Source organism: Hemiscyllium ocellatum, chromosome 9, assembly GCF_020745735.1.
Source record: "Hemiscyllium ocellatum isolate sHemOce1 chromosome 9, sHemOce1.pat.X.cur, whole genome shotgun sequence".
Taxonomy (NCBI): domain Eukaryota; kingdom Metazoa; phylum Chordata; class Chondrichthyes; order Orectolobiformes; family Hemiscylliidae; genus Hemiscyllium; species Hemiscyllium ocellatum.
In genome coordinates this window covers 48,597,768-48,611,365 of record NC_083409.1, presented here as the reverse complement: position 1 = coordinate 48,611,365, position 13,598 = coordinate 48,597,768, and the positions used below count along the sequence as shown (strand labels likewise).

Here is a 13,598-nt window from a genome sequence, read left to right as displayed (position 1 = left end):
TAAGAGATGAAAAAAAACCCCACAAATGCTGTAAATCAGAAAACGGTGGAAATACACAGCTTGTCTGCTTGCATTTTAAAATGGAAGACACGCTAATATCAGATGGAGACCCCACATCAGAATTAAAATGTTTAATCTAAACCGAAATAGTTTATAGAACAGCTGAAACAAAGAAGGGATGAGTAAGAATGGGCATTCCAGGAATACTGTTATAGATGACTTAGTAGTTTGTAAACTTCTTTATGAGATGGATTGTGTTAATGTTGTGTAATGTATTCAATGTGCAAATGTTAATTTTAAATGTTAATGCTAACTTTCTCTGCTGGGTAGCTATTCATTTTGATATGAAAATCTATGTAAATATGTCTTGTTATCTATAAGTGATTTATTAATTTGCTTCACCTAGTCTCTGCTTCTGCATTTGTTTTTGTTTTTCTATATTTTTATTTGCTGTTTGAATTTCCCTGGTATTTGCTTGCCCCTTAACAGCAAATTGTTTTCAGCAATAAACTAAAAGCAGCAAACAGCATTCTAATTAACGCAAACTAATCAGGTATAAAATGTAACTGACCTGTCTCTGTCCAAGTGGTGCGACTTGTCGAGAATTCCCATGATTTTGCATTATCGAGAAATAAAGAACTGAATAACTTGTTTGAGAATGTCAACTGACCTCACAGAAGCTGAACACAGATCAAGCCCAAAAAAAGTGGGGATAATAGGAGGAAAACTTATTTAAAGAGTTTCGCTAATTTAACATTAATTGATATTTTCTTTGCACCTTGTATTATCTAAGTGTTAGGAGAAAGTGAGGATTGCAGATGCTGGAGACCAGCATGTGTTGCTGGAAAAATGTGTTGCTGGATAAACACAGCGGGCCTGGCAGCATCCGAGGAGCAGGAGAATCGACGCTTCGGGCATAAGCCCTTCTTCAGGAATTGTCTAAGTGTTGCTAATCGTTTTCAGGCACGCCCCGACATTTGTGTCTCGATGAATATGAGAACAGTATTGGAATAGAAGTTTCTCATCCGCAGTCATTTTTGTTCTTCGAGAAACATACTCCTGAGGAGAGCCTCCTCCGGACCAATCAAGTCTGTCCTGAAGAGGGCGCCAGCATTTGCCCCGATCAAATATGGCGTCGCCCCGATCAAATATGGCGTCGCCCCGCCCCGTTCCCAATGGTGACGGTAAGTCGTGCGTCTTTGCTGACGCAAAAAGCGTGCGCCGGCGGCGGGATGGCGGCTCGGTGAGCTATTTGAATCGGAAAGCGCGGGAGCGGCCTGGGTCGGAGACCGGCAGAAAGAGGAAGAAGGAGGGAGGAAGGGAGACAGAGAGAAAGGAGGGGACGGCAGTAGCAACAGCAGCATCATGGAGCAGCCCCCGGGCTTTTGGTTCATCCGCAAGGTGAGAGCCGCCGGCTGCTGTTAGGCCTCCCTGGTCACGAGGGTCACGTTCAGATCTACATCTACATCTGCATCTGCTGGTCTGGGGCAACAGGAAAAGCCAAGATTTGGCTGTTAACTCTTCCTTAACCCTCCCCCTCCCCATACACCAGCAGGAATCCACTGAAAGTAATGTTGAATGGGATGCATGGTGTCTGACCCTTCCTGGCCCCAACAGTACAGTACAGTATTTAGAACAATACAGCGCAGAACAGGCCCTTCGGCCCTCGATGTTGCACCGACCTGTGAACTATTCTCAGCTCTTCCCCCTACACTATCCCAAAATCATCCATGTGCTTATCTAAGGATTGTTTAAATCTCCCTAACGTGGCTGAGTTGACTACGTTAGCAGGTAGGGCATTCCACGCCCTTGTGAGTCTGCGTAAAGAACACTCCTCTGACATCTGTCTTAAATCTATCACCCCTCAATTTGTAGTTATGTACTCTCGTACAAGCTGACGTCATCATCCTAGGAAAAAGTCTTTCTCTGTCTACCCTGTCTAATCCTCTGATCATCTTGTATGTCTCTATCAAATCTTCCCTTAGCCGCCGCCTTTCCAATGGGAACAGACCCAAGTCTCTCAGCCTTTCCTCATAAGACCTTCCCTCCAAACCAGGCAACATCCTGGTAAATCTCCTCTGCACCTTTTCCAATGTTTCCACATCCTTTCTGTAATGGGGTGACCAGAACTGTACACTGTATTCCAAGTATGGCTGTACTGACGTTTTGTATAGTTGCAGCATGATATTGCGGTTCCACAACTCAATCTTTCTACCAATGAAACCTAGCACACTGTGTGCCTTCTTAACAGCACTATCCACCTGGGTGGCAACTTTCAGGGATCTATGCACATGGACTCCAAGATCCCTCTGAACAACCACACTACCAAGAATCTTCCCATTGACCAAGTACTGTGCCATCCTGTTATTCTTCCCAAAGTAAAAAGTGAGGTCTGCAGATGCTGGAGATCAGAGCTGAAAATGTGTTGCTGGTTAAAGCGCAGCAGGTCAGGCAGCATCCAAGGAACAGGAAATTCGACGTTTCGGGCATAAGCCCTTCATCAGGACATTTTCTGCCGCATTCTTCCCAAAGTGTCTCACCTCACATTTGGCTGCATTGAACTCCATTTGCCACCTCTCAGCCCAATTCTGCGGTTTATCCAAGTCACCCTGCAACCTGTAACATTCTTCCAAACTGTCCACTACTCCACCAACTTTCATGTCGTCTGCAAATTTACTAATCTATCCACCGATGCCTAAGTCATTTCTAAAAATGACAAACAGCAGTGGTCCCAAAACAGATCCTTGTGGCACACCACTAGTGACTGGACTCCAGGCTGAATATTTTCCATCAACCACCACTCGCTGCCTTCTTCCAGAAAGCCAGTTTCTAATCCAAGCTCTAAATCGTCCTCAATTCCATGCCTCTGCATTTTCTCCATCAGCCTACCATATGGAACCTTATCAGAGGCCTTAGTGAAGTCCATGTATACGACGTCAACTGCCCTACCCTCATCTACATACTTGGTCACCTTGTCAAAAAATTCAGTGAGGTTTGTGAGACACAACCTGCCCTTGACGAAACCATGTTGACTATCTGAAATCAAATTGTTGCTTGCTAGATGATTATAAATTTTACCTCTCATACCTTTCCAAAGCCTAGTATCTCCAGTTGCACGAGAGGAATAGTTAATAGCAGGACCCCATGAAATACAGAGGATCAGGGGAACCTTAGTGTGCATATCCATAGATTCTTGAAGGCAGCAGGACACCTAAATAAGACAGATGGGATGTTTGCCATTATTAGAGTTGTCAGTGTGTTGCTGGAAAAGCACAGCAGGCCAGGCAGCATCTGCGGAGCAGTTGAATTGGCGTTTCAGGTGTAAGCCCTTCATCAGGAATTCCTGATGCTGCCTGACCCTCCGTGCTTTTCCAACACCACACTCCCGACTCTAACCTCCAGCATCTGCAGTCCTCACTTTAGTCTAGTTGATTTTAACCTCACTGCAAATCCTCTTCCAAGGATACTCACCTTGAAGTTGTTCTCCTCTCTACAAAGATCTCAGTGAGTCTCTCTCTCACTGTTACTTTGTCCATAGCAGTCCTGATCACCACACATAGGATGTGATTGCACCAAGATACAGAATAGATTCATAAGGATATGTTTGGGCTGGAGTGATTTAGCAATGAAGATGTATTAGGTGGGCTGGGGTTGTTTTCCTTACAGTAGGGAAGACTGAGAGGGGAATCTGATTGAGATGTACAAAGTTCCGAGGGGCAGAGATGGGCCAGAATAGGAAGAAATTTCTCCCTTTAGTAGAGGGTTCAATAACTATGTGGCACAGTTTTTGATAAGGAGCAGGAATTTTATCGGGAATTTGAGGAAAATTATTTTCACTCAAGAGTTGTGAGTATCTTGAACTAACTGCCTGAAAAGATGGGAGAGAGGAACCCACAAGACATTTGAAGTCTATTTGAGTATTTTAATCAATAGCATACAAGGGTATGAGCCAAACAGTGGAAGATGGAATTAGAATAAATGCATGTTTGATGACTGGTGTGGATACAATGTGGCAAAGAAGCTCTTTATGTTCTGTAAAAACTCTGTGACTCTGTAACTGTTGTAACTTAGTTAGCTCTTATGAATTGATTTATACCCTGCCTCATTAAGATAATGAGCAACTATTTTGGTGTGAATTTAACATGATGTTAACATAATCATAATGTTAAGCTAAGGAATCTTTGTGCAGTAATGCAATCCTTTGAAAAGAGGCAGACTGCATTTTGAAAGAAATATGCTTCTCATGATTAGTGGCTGCACCTGCTTTGGAACAAGGAATTAGTGACCGTAACTCCATAATTTCTGGAGATTGCTCATAATGAAGCAGTATTTCAAGAAGAATCCCTTGTTCGTTTGGGTGTTGTGTTGTGATGTGATGGAAGGTGTCATCAACAGTGCGCTCAAGCAGCACCTTCTCCGCAATAACCTGCGCAGAGACACCCAGTTAGGATTCTGCCAGATCCACTCAGCTCCTAATCTCATTACAGTCTTGGTTCAAACATGGATGAAAGAGCTGAATTCCAGAGGTGAGAATGACGGCCCTTAACATCAAGGTCGTGCTTGACCAAGTGTGGCATCAAGAAACATTAACAGAACTGGAATCAGAGAGTATCGGGGGCAAACTCTCTGCTGGTTGAGTCATATCTGGTATTTAGGAAGAATATTGCACTTATTGGAGAGAAAAGTGAGGATTGCAGATGCTGGAGATCAAAGTTGAGAGTGTGGTGCTGGAAGAGCACAGCCAGTCAGGCTTATGCACAAAACACCACTTCTTTGCTCCTTGGAATTCCTGATGAAGGGCCTATGCCCAAAACATAGATTCCCCTGCTCCTTGGATGCTGCCTGACTGGCTGTGCTTTTCCAGCACCACATTCTTTGACTGATGTTATTGGAGATCAGTCATCTCAACTCTAGGACATCTCTGCAGGAGTTCCTCAGAGTAATGTCCTAGGCCCAAGCAACTTCAACTGCTTCATCAATTACCTTTCCTCCATTGTGAGGTTAGAAGTGGAGATGTTCCTGATGATTGCATAATGTTTTGCACCATTTGCAACTCCTCGGATACTGAAGCAGGCTGTGTTCAAATGGACAATATCTGGGCTTGGGCTGACAAGTCACAAGTAACATTCTTGCCGCACATCCCAGGCAATGGCAATCTCCCATTTTAAAAAAAAATCTAACTACCATTCCTTGACATTCAATGGTGTTGCCATCACTGAATCCTCCACTATCAACATCTTGGAGTTACCATTGACCAGAAACTCAACTGGATTTGCCATATAAACACAGTGGCTCCAAGAGCAGGTCAGAGACTGGGAGTACTGCAGCGAGTAATTCACCTTCTGACTGTCCAAAACCTGTCCATCATTCACAAGTCAGGACTGTGATGGAATATTCTCCACTTGCCTTGATAGGTGGAGCTCCAACAACACTCAAACCTTACATCATACTGGACAAAATAGCCTACTTGACTGCCACGGCATCCACAAACATCCATTCTCTCCTCCACCGATGCTCAATAGCAACAGTGTGTACTGTCTATTAGATGCACTGCAGAAATTTACCAAAGATCGTCAGACTGCAACTTCCAAACCCACAACCACTTTCGTTTGGAAGGACAAGAGTAGCAGGTACTTAGGAACACCACCACCAGCAAGTTCCCTTTCAAGCCACATTCCATACTGACTTAGAAATATATCACCATTCCTTTTCTGTCACTGGGTAAGAATCCTGGAGCTCCCTCCCGAATAGCATTGTATGTCATCCCATATCAGGTGGACTGCAGCAGTTCAAGAAGGCAGTTCACCATCTTCTCAAAGGCAGTTGGGGACAGTCAATAAAAATGTTGGCTGGACAGCCAGTGATACCCAAGTCCCATAAATAAATTTGAAAATAACTGCTGCTTGGTGCATGTAATACTGAAGACATGTCAGTAAGTGGAAGTGCTTTAGTGTTTATTTCTGCCACTCAGCGGATCGGGCTCAGTCCCTCAAACTCACTCAGTTCTGTATGAAGAGTACAAATTCCATGTTCCTAGCTACTATGCTACCAGCCTATCTGTCCCTGAATTTGGTTTAGAAATATGGTACCTATTGACTGTAGAACATTCTTTTAAAACCTACATCTTGCAAAGCTGTTGCTTATCACATACCTGTAGTTGCGTCAAATTTTATTTCATAATACTGTTGCAAAGGACTCAAAACACTATTACATGTTAAACTTGCAAGATTTTACTGTAGCCAGGCTGATCTCTCTCTGACAACAATGTGAAAGATCTGGTTCCAGGCTGAACAGAAATGTGAAAAATACCTACGATTGTATATTTGTATGATGATTTATATGTACTGCTCCTCCCAGTTTTGAAACTTGCAGCAACCCTTTGAGGTGCTGTAAAAATATTAATTCCTGTCTTGTCATACTGCTTCCAGGTGTTCAGTTGGCGAGCAGCAGCTTCAATTGCTTGGTCTGTCTTGCTGCTACCTGTCTCCACAACTGTTTTTATACTGCTTAGCAGATTGAACGTTTTCCATCCTATCCAATGGATTACAGGTATTGTGCTTATGATCTAACTGAGAAAGAAACAATTCCCGTTTGGAATGGATTGGTCAGTGAAGCCTCTGTGTCCTTTTTATTTTTCAGATTCGCTGAATCATTTGAATAGTTCCTATATAATCTTTGCAGTTCTGGTACTTTGTGGAGTCGTAGTGACAATTGGTATTTTCAATACAGAGTTTTACACAGGTATTAGAAGTTTATTATTGAAAAGAGCAAAATGCTGTGGATGCTGGAGATCTTAAATTAAAAACCAGAATAAAGCACCAAAGAAACTGAGCACGTATAAGATCATCTGTGGAGAGAAAAACAGTTAGTGTTTTGAGTCCATTATTACCTTCTTGGAACTGAAGTAAGCTGACAAATTCAAGCTTGTCTTTACCACTCACAATGCAGGCCCCTCTGTTGTGGAAAGTGAATGCACACTGGGTAACTGCTTTGTGGAAGGTCTCCATTCAGTAGGCAAATATGACCCTACCCTTCCAATTGCCTGCTATTTCAATATGCCACCTTGCTCCAATGCTCACATAGGGAACCAAAGAGAAGATGAACAAAAGTCAAACAAATTGACGAAAGAATCCAGCCAAGTTGAGGCAGTGAATCCACACAGGTTTAAATACAAAGCATATAAATCATTTGTTCTTTTCCTTTCTGCAGTAGAGCCTTCTATTCCATGCAGCCGTATTGCACTTATGGGAAATGTATTCCATCCCCGTCGGTTTCTCCATTCAGTGGTACATGCAGTAATGGGGATGCTGGTGGCATGGTGTGCAGCAGTAATAACCGGGGGACGCTATCAGCTGATCAGTGTACCTTGTTCATCTCAGGACAGGTGAGCATAATGTTAATAGAAGTCAGAGTTTGTAGACTGTTGGTTTGCAGAACATCTTTATTTGTGGTCCACAAATCCATCTACTTTGACCATTCTTGTCATTGCAGCTCATCATCCAGCAGCCACATGTGCCTGAATGAGTTTCACATTTTCTTACTGATGGACGGAGCCTTTATAGGATATAGTTATAGTCTTCTGTATTTTGTTAACAACTTCAATTATGTGTCATTCCCCATGTTGCAGGTAACATTTATTTCTTTGATTTCTACTTTTGAATTGAGTAAAAGCAGATACGTTAAAAAGCAAGGGCAATTTCGCTACAATGAATGTATCACCTCTTCATCCAAACTGCAAACTGAAACCCTTTTTACGTTGTTTGCCCTAATGTTTTTTAAAACCAATTTATCATCCAAGTACTGCTTTTTGACTCTGCTAGTTTTTGATTCTCTTCTCTTCACCTTGGAGATTTCCAGGACTTTGTTCCCCAATTTTTGTTTTTGTATAGTTTTTTTTAATAAATATTTTTATTAGAAACCTTTTTAAATATTTTACAAAATATCTATATACAAAAAAGTATTATCCAAATACAGAACGATCAAGGCAGTACAACAACGTCATATCATGATACTATTAATAATGAACTATCTACTATTCTACCAAATCAAAGGTATCTACTTAACTTAAGCTAAACTACAAACCAAATTAAATACAATTTAAACTAAATTCAAATTAACTTAAATTATATCTCACTACTTTATTCTATTTTACTCATCACACCTTCACTGAGGCTCTCGTTCCTGGGAGTGCCAGTCATTGTACCTATATTCTTTTTCCCCAGCCTCCCCCTCCCATGGCCTGACGGGTGCCCGGACTGATTTCCACAGCTATACATACCATGGCCCTAATCAATATTGCTGATAAGTCTGCATTAATATAATTTAAAAAGGGCCACCATGTCTAGTAAAACTGCTCTGTTTTGTGTTGTACTGTATTTGTGAGGTAGTCTTGGGGGAGATACTCCATCACCAGCCTACGCTACCCCATAAGACTTGCGGGGGGGTTTTCAAACATCCAATTCATTAAAATGTTCTTCCTTGCACACTAGGTAAGAATGTTACACAGTCTCTTTCTGTGTTTCCTCAAAGGGGGCAAATTTGGCAACCCCAGAAGAAGAAATACCGGATCCACTTTAACTCCGATCTCCAGGATGTCCTTCAACTTCCTTACTATAGCACTCCAGTATCTCTGGATCTTACAACATGACCAGTAGCACTGTGTGAGAGTGCCTGTACTAATTTTACATTTGGGACACCGTGGTGACGCTCTTCTCTTGAACTTAGCCAGCCTGTCTGGCATCATGTGACCCCTGTGTAAGATCCTCAATTGCATGGCCTGTGCTGTTACATACCGAAATTTTCTTTACATTTTTCCATATATCTTCCCATACCTCCAATGAGATATCCTCTCCCAGCTCTCGATTCCACGTACCCTAAATGAGACATAGTACTAGTTGAAAGAGTGTCCATACACCCAAGCACTCATTTCTCCATGTTTGACTTGTAAAACTGATTCAGGATCATGGTCTTCCTCTGCATATAATCCCTTATCTGAAACTACCGGAAAAGGTCCCTATTAGACAATCCATATTTCTGACTTAGCTGGCTAAATGACATCAAGACCACCTCCTCGAATAAATCTCCAGACAGGAGATTCCCTTATTCTCTCATAACTTAAAGCTGGAGCCCATTGCCCCAGGTTTAAATCCTTGGGCTCATGCCAATGAGTAAACAGTGAAGTCTTAAACCAGTTGCCCTTGTCTTGCCACATTATCCTCCGAACCTTTACCATATTTAAAATGATTGGACTCTTACGCTGCTTGGTCACGGATTTCAACTTATCCGTAAATAATGGATTAACTAGGGGACATCTCGACTGCGAGGCTTCAAAGTCAAGCCAAGTTGACCCCGAATTCCCCTGTACCCAATCACACTCATATGCTAACAGGGTGCTTAGCTGATATCTCTTTGAGTATGTAAGATCCACCCCTCCCTCACCCTGCTAGAGTTGCAATTTGGTAAATTTAATTAGGGGGTGCCTGCGACACCTTATAATAGAACTTAGCCAACCACTGAGCCTCTGTAATACTCATCTAGGTAGCAACAATAGGAGCATTCTCATGGGGTACAACAGACAAGTAAGAACATTCATTTTAATCAGGGCAATTCAGCCTAACCATGATAACGTTAATCCCTCCTGCCGCTGCAAATCCTGTTTTATCCTCTCCAGTAATTATGTATAGTTAGCTTTATACAGATGGTGGACGGCAGGGGTAATAAAACTTCCCAAATGAAATAAATACCTTTTGACAACCATCTAAACGGGAACTGCATTCCATCTTTCAGATCAGCACCTCCACTAATCCCCCCACGGTCATGGCTTCCGATTTTGTAAAGTTGATCCTGTAGCCTGGAAAACTGCCAAATTCTGTATGGTTCTTAATTGTGATGTATTTTGTATTTCAAATTCTTCTGGGGTTTGTGCAAGAAGGAAAATAATTATTTTGTTTCTTTTACAGCAATTCAAGTACCCACAGTTCAAAGGAAATCTGTCTTTGGTCATTAAGTACAGTGCTGTTCAGTCTCTGTATTTTCTCAGGAACTACTGCATCCTTTACTACTTCCTAGGTAATCTACATATTTGACATCGAACTCAGGATTCTTTTGTGTTGCTGATTGGGTAATGTTGAATTGTATCTCCCTTTCTCGCTATAATTGTTTTGATGCATGGTTTTTGATTTTTCTCTAACTCTGTTAGTCCTATACTGATTTTGTTGCTCATCCTTCATTCATAGCAATTTTTTAAAATCTCTTCAATGCCCCATTTGATTCTACAAATTAGGAAACGAAAAATTCAGAACTCAGCAGTTACTGGTCTCTTCCACTTAACACTGCTGTGGCCTAATTTCTTGTTTTTGGAAAAATGTGATTCCTAGCCGTCAAATCTTTCAGCAGAAATGTGCAGGGTCCTTACACAGGAAGAACATGTCCTGAAGCTGAGAGAACAACGAAGAGTCTGAGCTCTGGGTAAAGCTGCATTTAGAAATAATGTGTAAGCAATGGTCAGGAGTTGTACCTAGGAGGGAGTATTGACTATAAGAAGTGAAATTTAACTGCAATGTGATGGATAATAAACCTGTTGTAGTTTCTATTCTGAATTTTTTTTTGTTTAAAACAAGGTGCTGTTTCTGCTGTGTGTTGTGTGAAATTTTCAGTTGCTGTATTTTCCTTGAAGCTACATGCCTTTAAAAATATTTGTTTCCATTTTCCTGTTATACACCAACTTCCTCTGTTTTTTTTCCAAAATTAAATAGAAAAGTCCAGTTTGAGCAGAATGCAGTATTTATAGGTATAGTGCTGCCAATTGTACTTAAGTAGTGCTTACAAGAAGTTGTTTGCAAAGAAGTTTTCTTATGTTGTAGGAGATTTAAAATCCAAAGTGTGTGCTGAATGCAGGGCAAAATTCTATCTTTGGAGTGTGCAATTTCAAGATTTGTTGTTTTCTATCTCCAGAATATTTTTCCCAATGTTACATTTTTTAAAATTGTCTCTTCCCAGGTTATGTGCCAAGAGCCTGGATAAGTGCCTCAACAACCCTTCAAAGAGATAGGTTAGTGAACTGCATTGAAACTATTAATTCATTAATGTCTGATCCTGTGTTTTGTAGATTTGGATTTTTTTTTTCTTTTCTGTTCTTACCCTGAGTATCCTGAAGCCACCTTCGCACTGTCTCGCCCATTCTAAAATGTGAGAGCTGAAACTGAGATGCAGTAGCTGCCGATTATTTTTAATTTTTTATAAAATTAAAAGTAGTCAGTATTTGGAAACTATGGCATCTTTACACACACTTTCACTTATTTAGTTTCTGTAATGATAATTCATTCTTCACCACCTCACACAGGGGCTTTAAATTTTACTAGTGCAATATCTGCTCTGGCTGAGCTCGAAGAACACTACACAAACTGGATCTAACCTGAGACTTAATGGCCTGTAGCACCACACCACACATTAAATGTTTCCGTTTAAGTAATTTTAGAGAGCTCCTTGAAAATTGAAGTTAGTGACTTTATTATAGTTTGTGTATGATGCTTCTTACAAATGTTGCTGTCTTTAAATATTTGAGTGTCGTGAGTTGAAAATCTGCTTGAAGTGTTTGTAAATACTGAATCTGTTTCCAGCAGAGTGCTCCACATACAGATACACATGCACACCCCTACCACCACTACGACCATACGTGTTCACTGAAAGTCAAAAACCTTTCATTTATTTTCTCCCAAGTGTTATTCCAGTTTTTCGGGTGAAAGTGAGGGCTGCAGATGCTGGAGATCCGTGTCGAGAGTGTGGTGCTGGAAAAGCACAGCAGGTCAGGCAGCATCCGAGAAGCAGAAGAATCAACATTTCGGGCAAAAGCTTCATCAGGAATGAGACGCCTTTTGCCTGAAAGGCCAACTTTCCTGCTCCTCAGATGCTGTTTAATCCAAATTGGTGATGTTTTTGTGTTGATAATATGTAGCATATGCAATCGGGCCAGGGATAGGTCACTAGACCCTTCAAGTCTACTATGTCTAATAAGATCAGGCAGGTCTGATTGCTCCATATTCCCAACTACCCTTAGAAACCTTTCACCTCCCTTATCAAGCATCTATCTACTTCTGCCTTAAAAATGTTCAAAGACTCTGTCACTCCCCCCATAAGATGGTGGAAGCAGAAATTCAAAGACACACAACCCTCTGAGAGAATATTCCTCCTCTTCTAGCCTATAACTTGAATAAAATAACTATATTTTTCCCTTTTGAAACCTGGTGCTACTGTCAGTTTCAACTGGGAATGAGGGGTGTCATTGAAAAGATTGTGGTCAATACTTAACCTCCACATTTCTTTTTAGAAAGCATCATGTCTGTCAGATGACCACAATGTGGTGCAATATTTCCAAAAGTAGTGCCAATGTGTGAGTGAGCACTTGAAACATCATCTGTCTGTAACTTTTTCTGAAGTGCACAGCATTCCCTGGATACCCTGACTGGATTATTCGACTTGCCACTGCTCTACACAACCTGGTTAAGTGGTACGTTTCTTTTGGTCACCTGGTACATTACATGGCTGCTGTTTAAAATCTTCATTACTGAGGTGAGTGACGAATGCGATGGTATAAAGTTAAAGGGTAGCACAACTGTACAAGAGTTTTTGCATTTTATTATCTGTGTTGCAAAATTTCAAGATTTTGAATTGTGTGCCAATGACACTATTTCAAAAATCTCTAAAGATACTAAAATAAAATTTTAATAGTGGACAAACTTTTTTTTAACTTGAATTTATTGCGAATGTAATAGAACCAGTTTTCCATGTCTACACCATTGGTAAATGTTCAGCTTCCAAACTGTTCAGTAACAGTTGTGATTTCCAAAATAGACAATGCTAGGATGACCCTTCATGTTATTTTACATGGTCCAAATCCTGAGAGTTTTACGTCAGTCACTGTATGCAAATAGAAAAGTTTTCGGATTATCAGAATAGCAAGTGTTGAAAATCAGCAATTTTGAATTACTGCTTAAATTGCAAAGCCATTGTTAATTCACCTTGTCGTCTTTTCATTTCATTTTGTTGCATCACTCTGTACTCTGGCGTTGAGTTGCGTATGTCAAAGTTCTGTCATTATTCTTTGTCTTTATGTGCAGAAAGGTTGTTTTTTTTTAAAATCTGGAATTCTGCATAAGCCTGTTCTAACTTTAGCTTTTTGTATTTAATTCAGGACTTGTTCATGTCATGTTTGTACTCTTTTTCTCCCCCATTGACTCAGGCATTCCAGTTTCCTGTGCAGCCCTCATTTGGAGAGGAAGCTGATCGATGCCTCCCTAAAGTCCTAACAAACAATGTTTCCCCCTGTATAAAGGTAAACCAAATAAATGGTGTCATTAACACACACAGCATCTTTTTATTGTTTCATGAGTCTCTCTTGTAGGTAGCAGATTGGATTTACAGCAGACAGGATAATAATGAAGTATATCTTTTTCAGTATCTAGCATTGCAAGACTTGGCCTTACTTTCCCAATATTCAGCTTCTCGGAGACAGGAGGTGTTCAGCCTTAGCCAGCCAGGTGCGAAGAAATGCTTGCTCATATAGTTGGGACGGGTGTTGGGTTTGGATGGAAGGAGGAGGG

The 13,598-nt window shown here is 41.0% G+C and overlaps 1 protein-coding gene across 2 annotated transcripts in view; it reads left to right on the top strand.

Annotated features, from left to right (window-relative positions):
• The first annotated feature begins 1,229 nt into the window (after positions 1 to 1,229).
• The window catches only part of ndc1 (NDC1 transmembrane nucleoporin), a 31,652-nt gene continuing 19,283 nt past the window's right edge, over positions 1,230 to 13,598 (top strand). For both annotated transcript variants that reach the window (XM_060829736.1, XM_060829735.1), the window contains exons 1-10: positions 1,230 to 1,401; positions 6,429 to 6,549; positions 6,640 to 6,741; positions 7,210 to 7,384; positions 7,492 to 7,627; positions 9,960 to 10,068; positions 10,999 to 11,050; positions 12,435 to 12,567; positions 13,238 to 13,330; positions 13,454 to 13,535. In XM_060829736.1, coding sequence (XP_060685719.1) covers positions 1,366 to 1,401; positions 6,429 to 6,549; positions 6,640 to 6,741; positions 7,210 to 7,384; positions 7,492 to 7,627; positions 9,960 to 10,068; positions 10,999 to 11,050; positions 12,435 to 12,567; positions 13,238 to 13,330; positions 13,454 to 13,535 — 1,039 coding nt within the window. In that variant the 5' untranslated portion in view covers positions 1,230 to 1,365. The remainder of the gene's footprint in view (positions 1,402 to 6,428; positions 6,550 to 6,639; positions 6,742 to 7,209; positions 7,385 to 7,491; positions 7,628 to 9,959; positions 10,069 to 10,998; positions 11,051 to 12,434; positions 12,568 to 13,237; positions 13,331 to 13,453; positions 13,536 to 13,598) is intronic.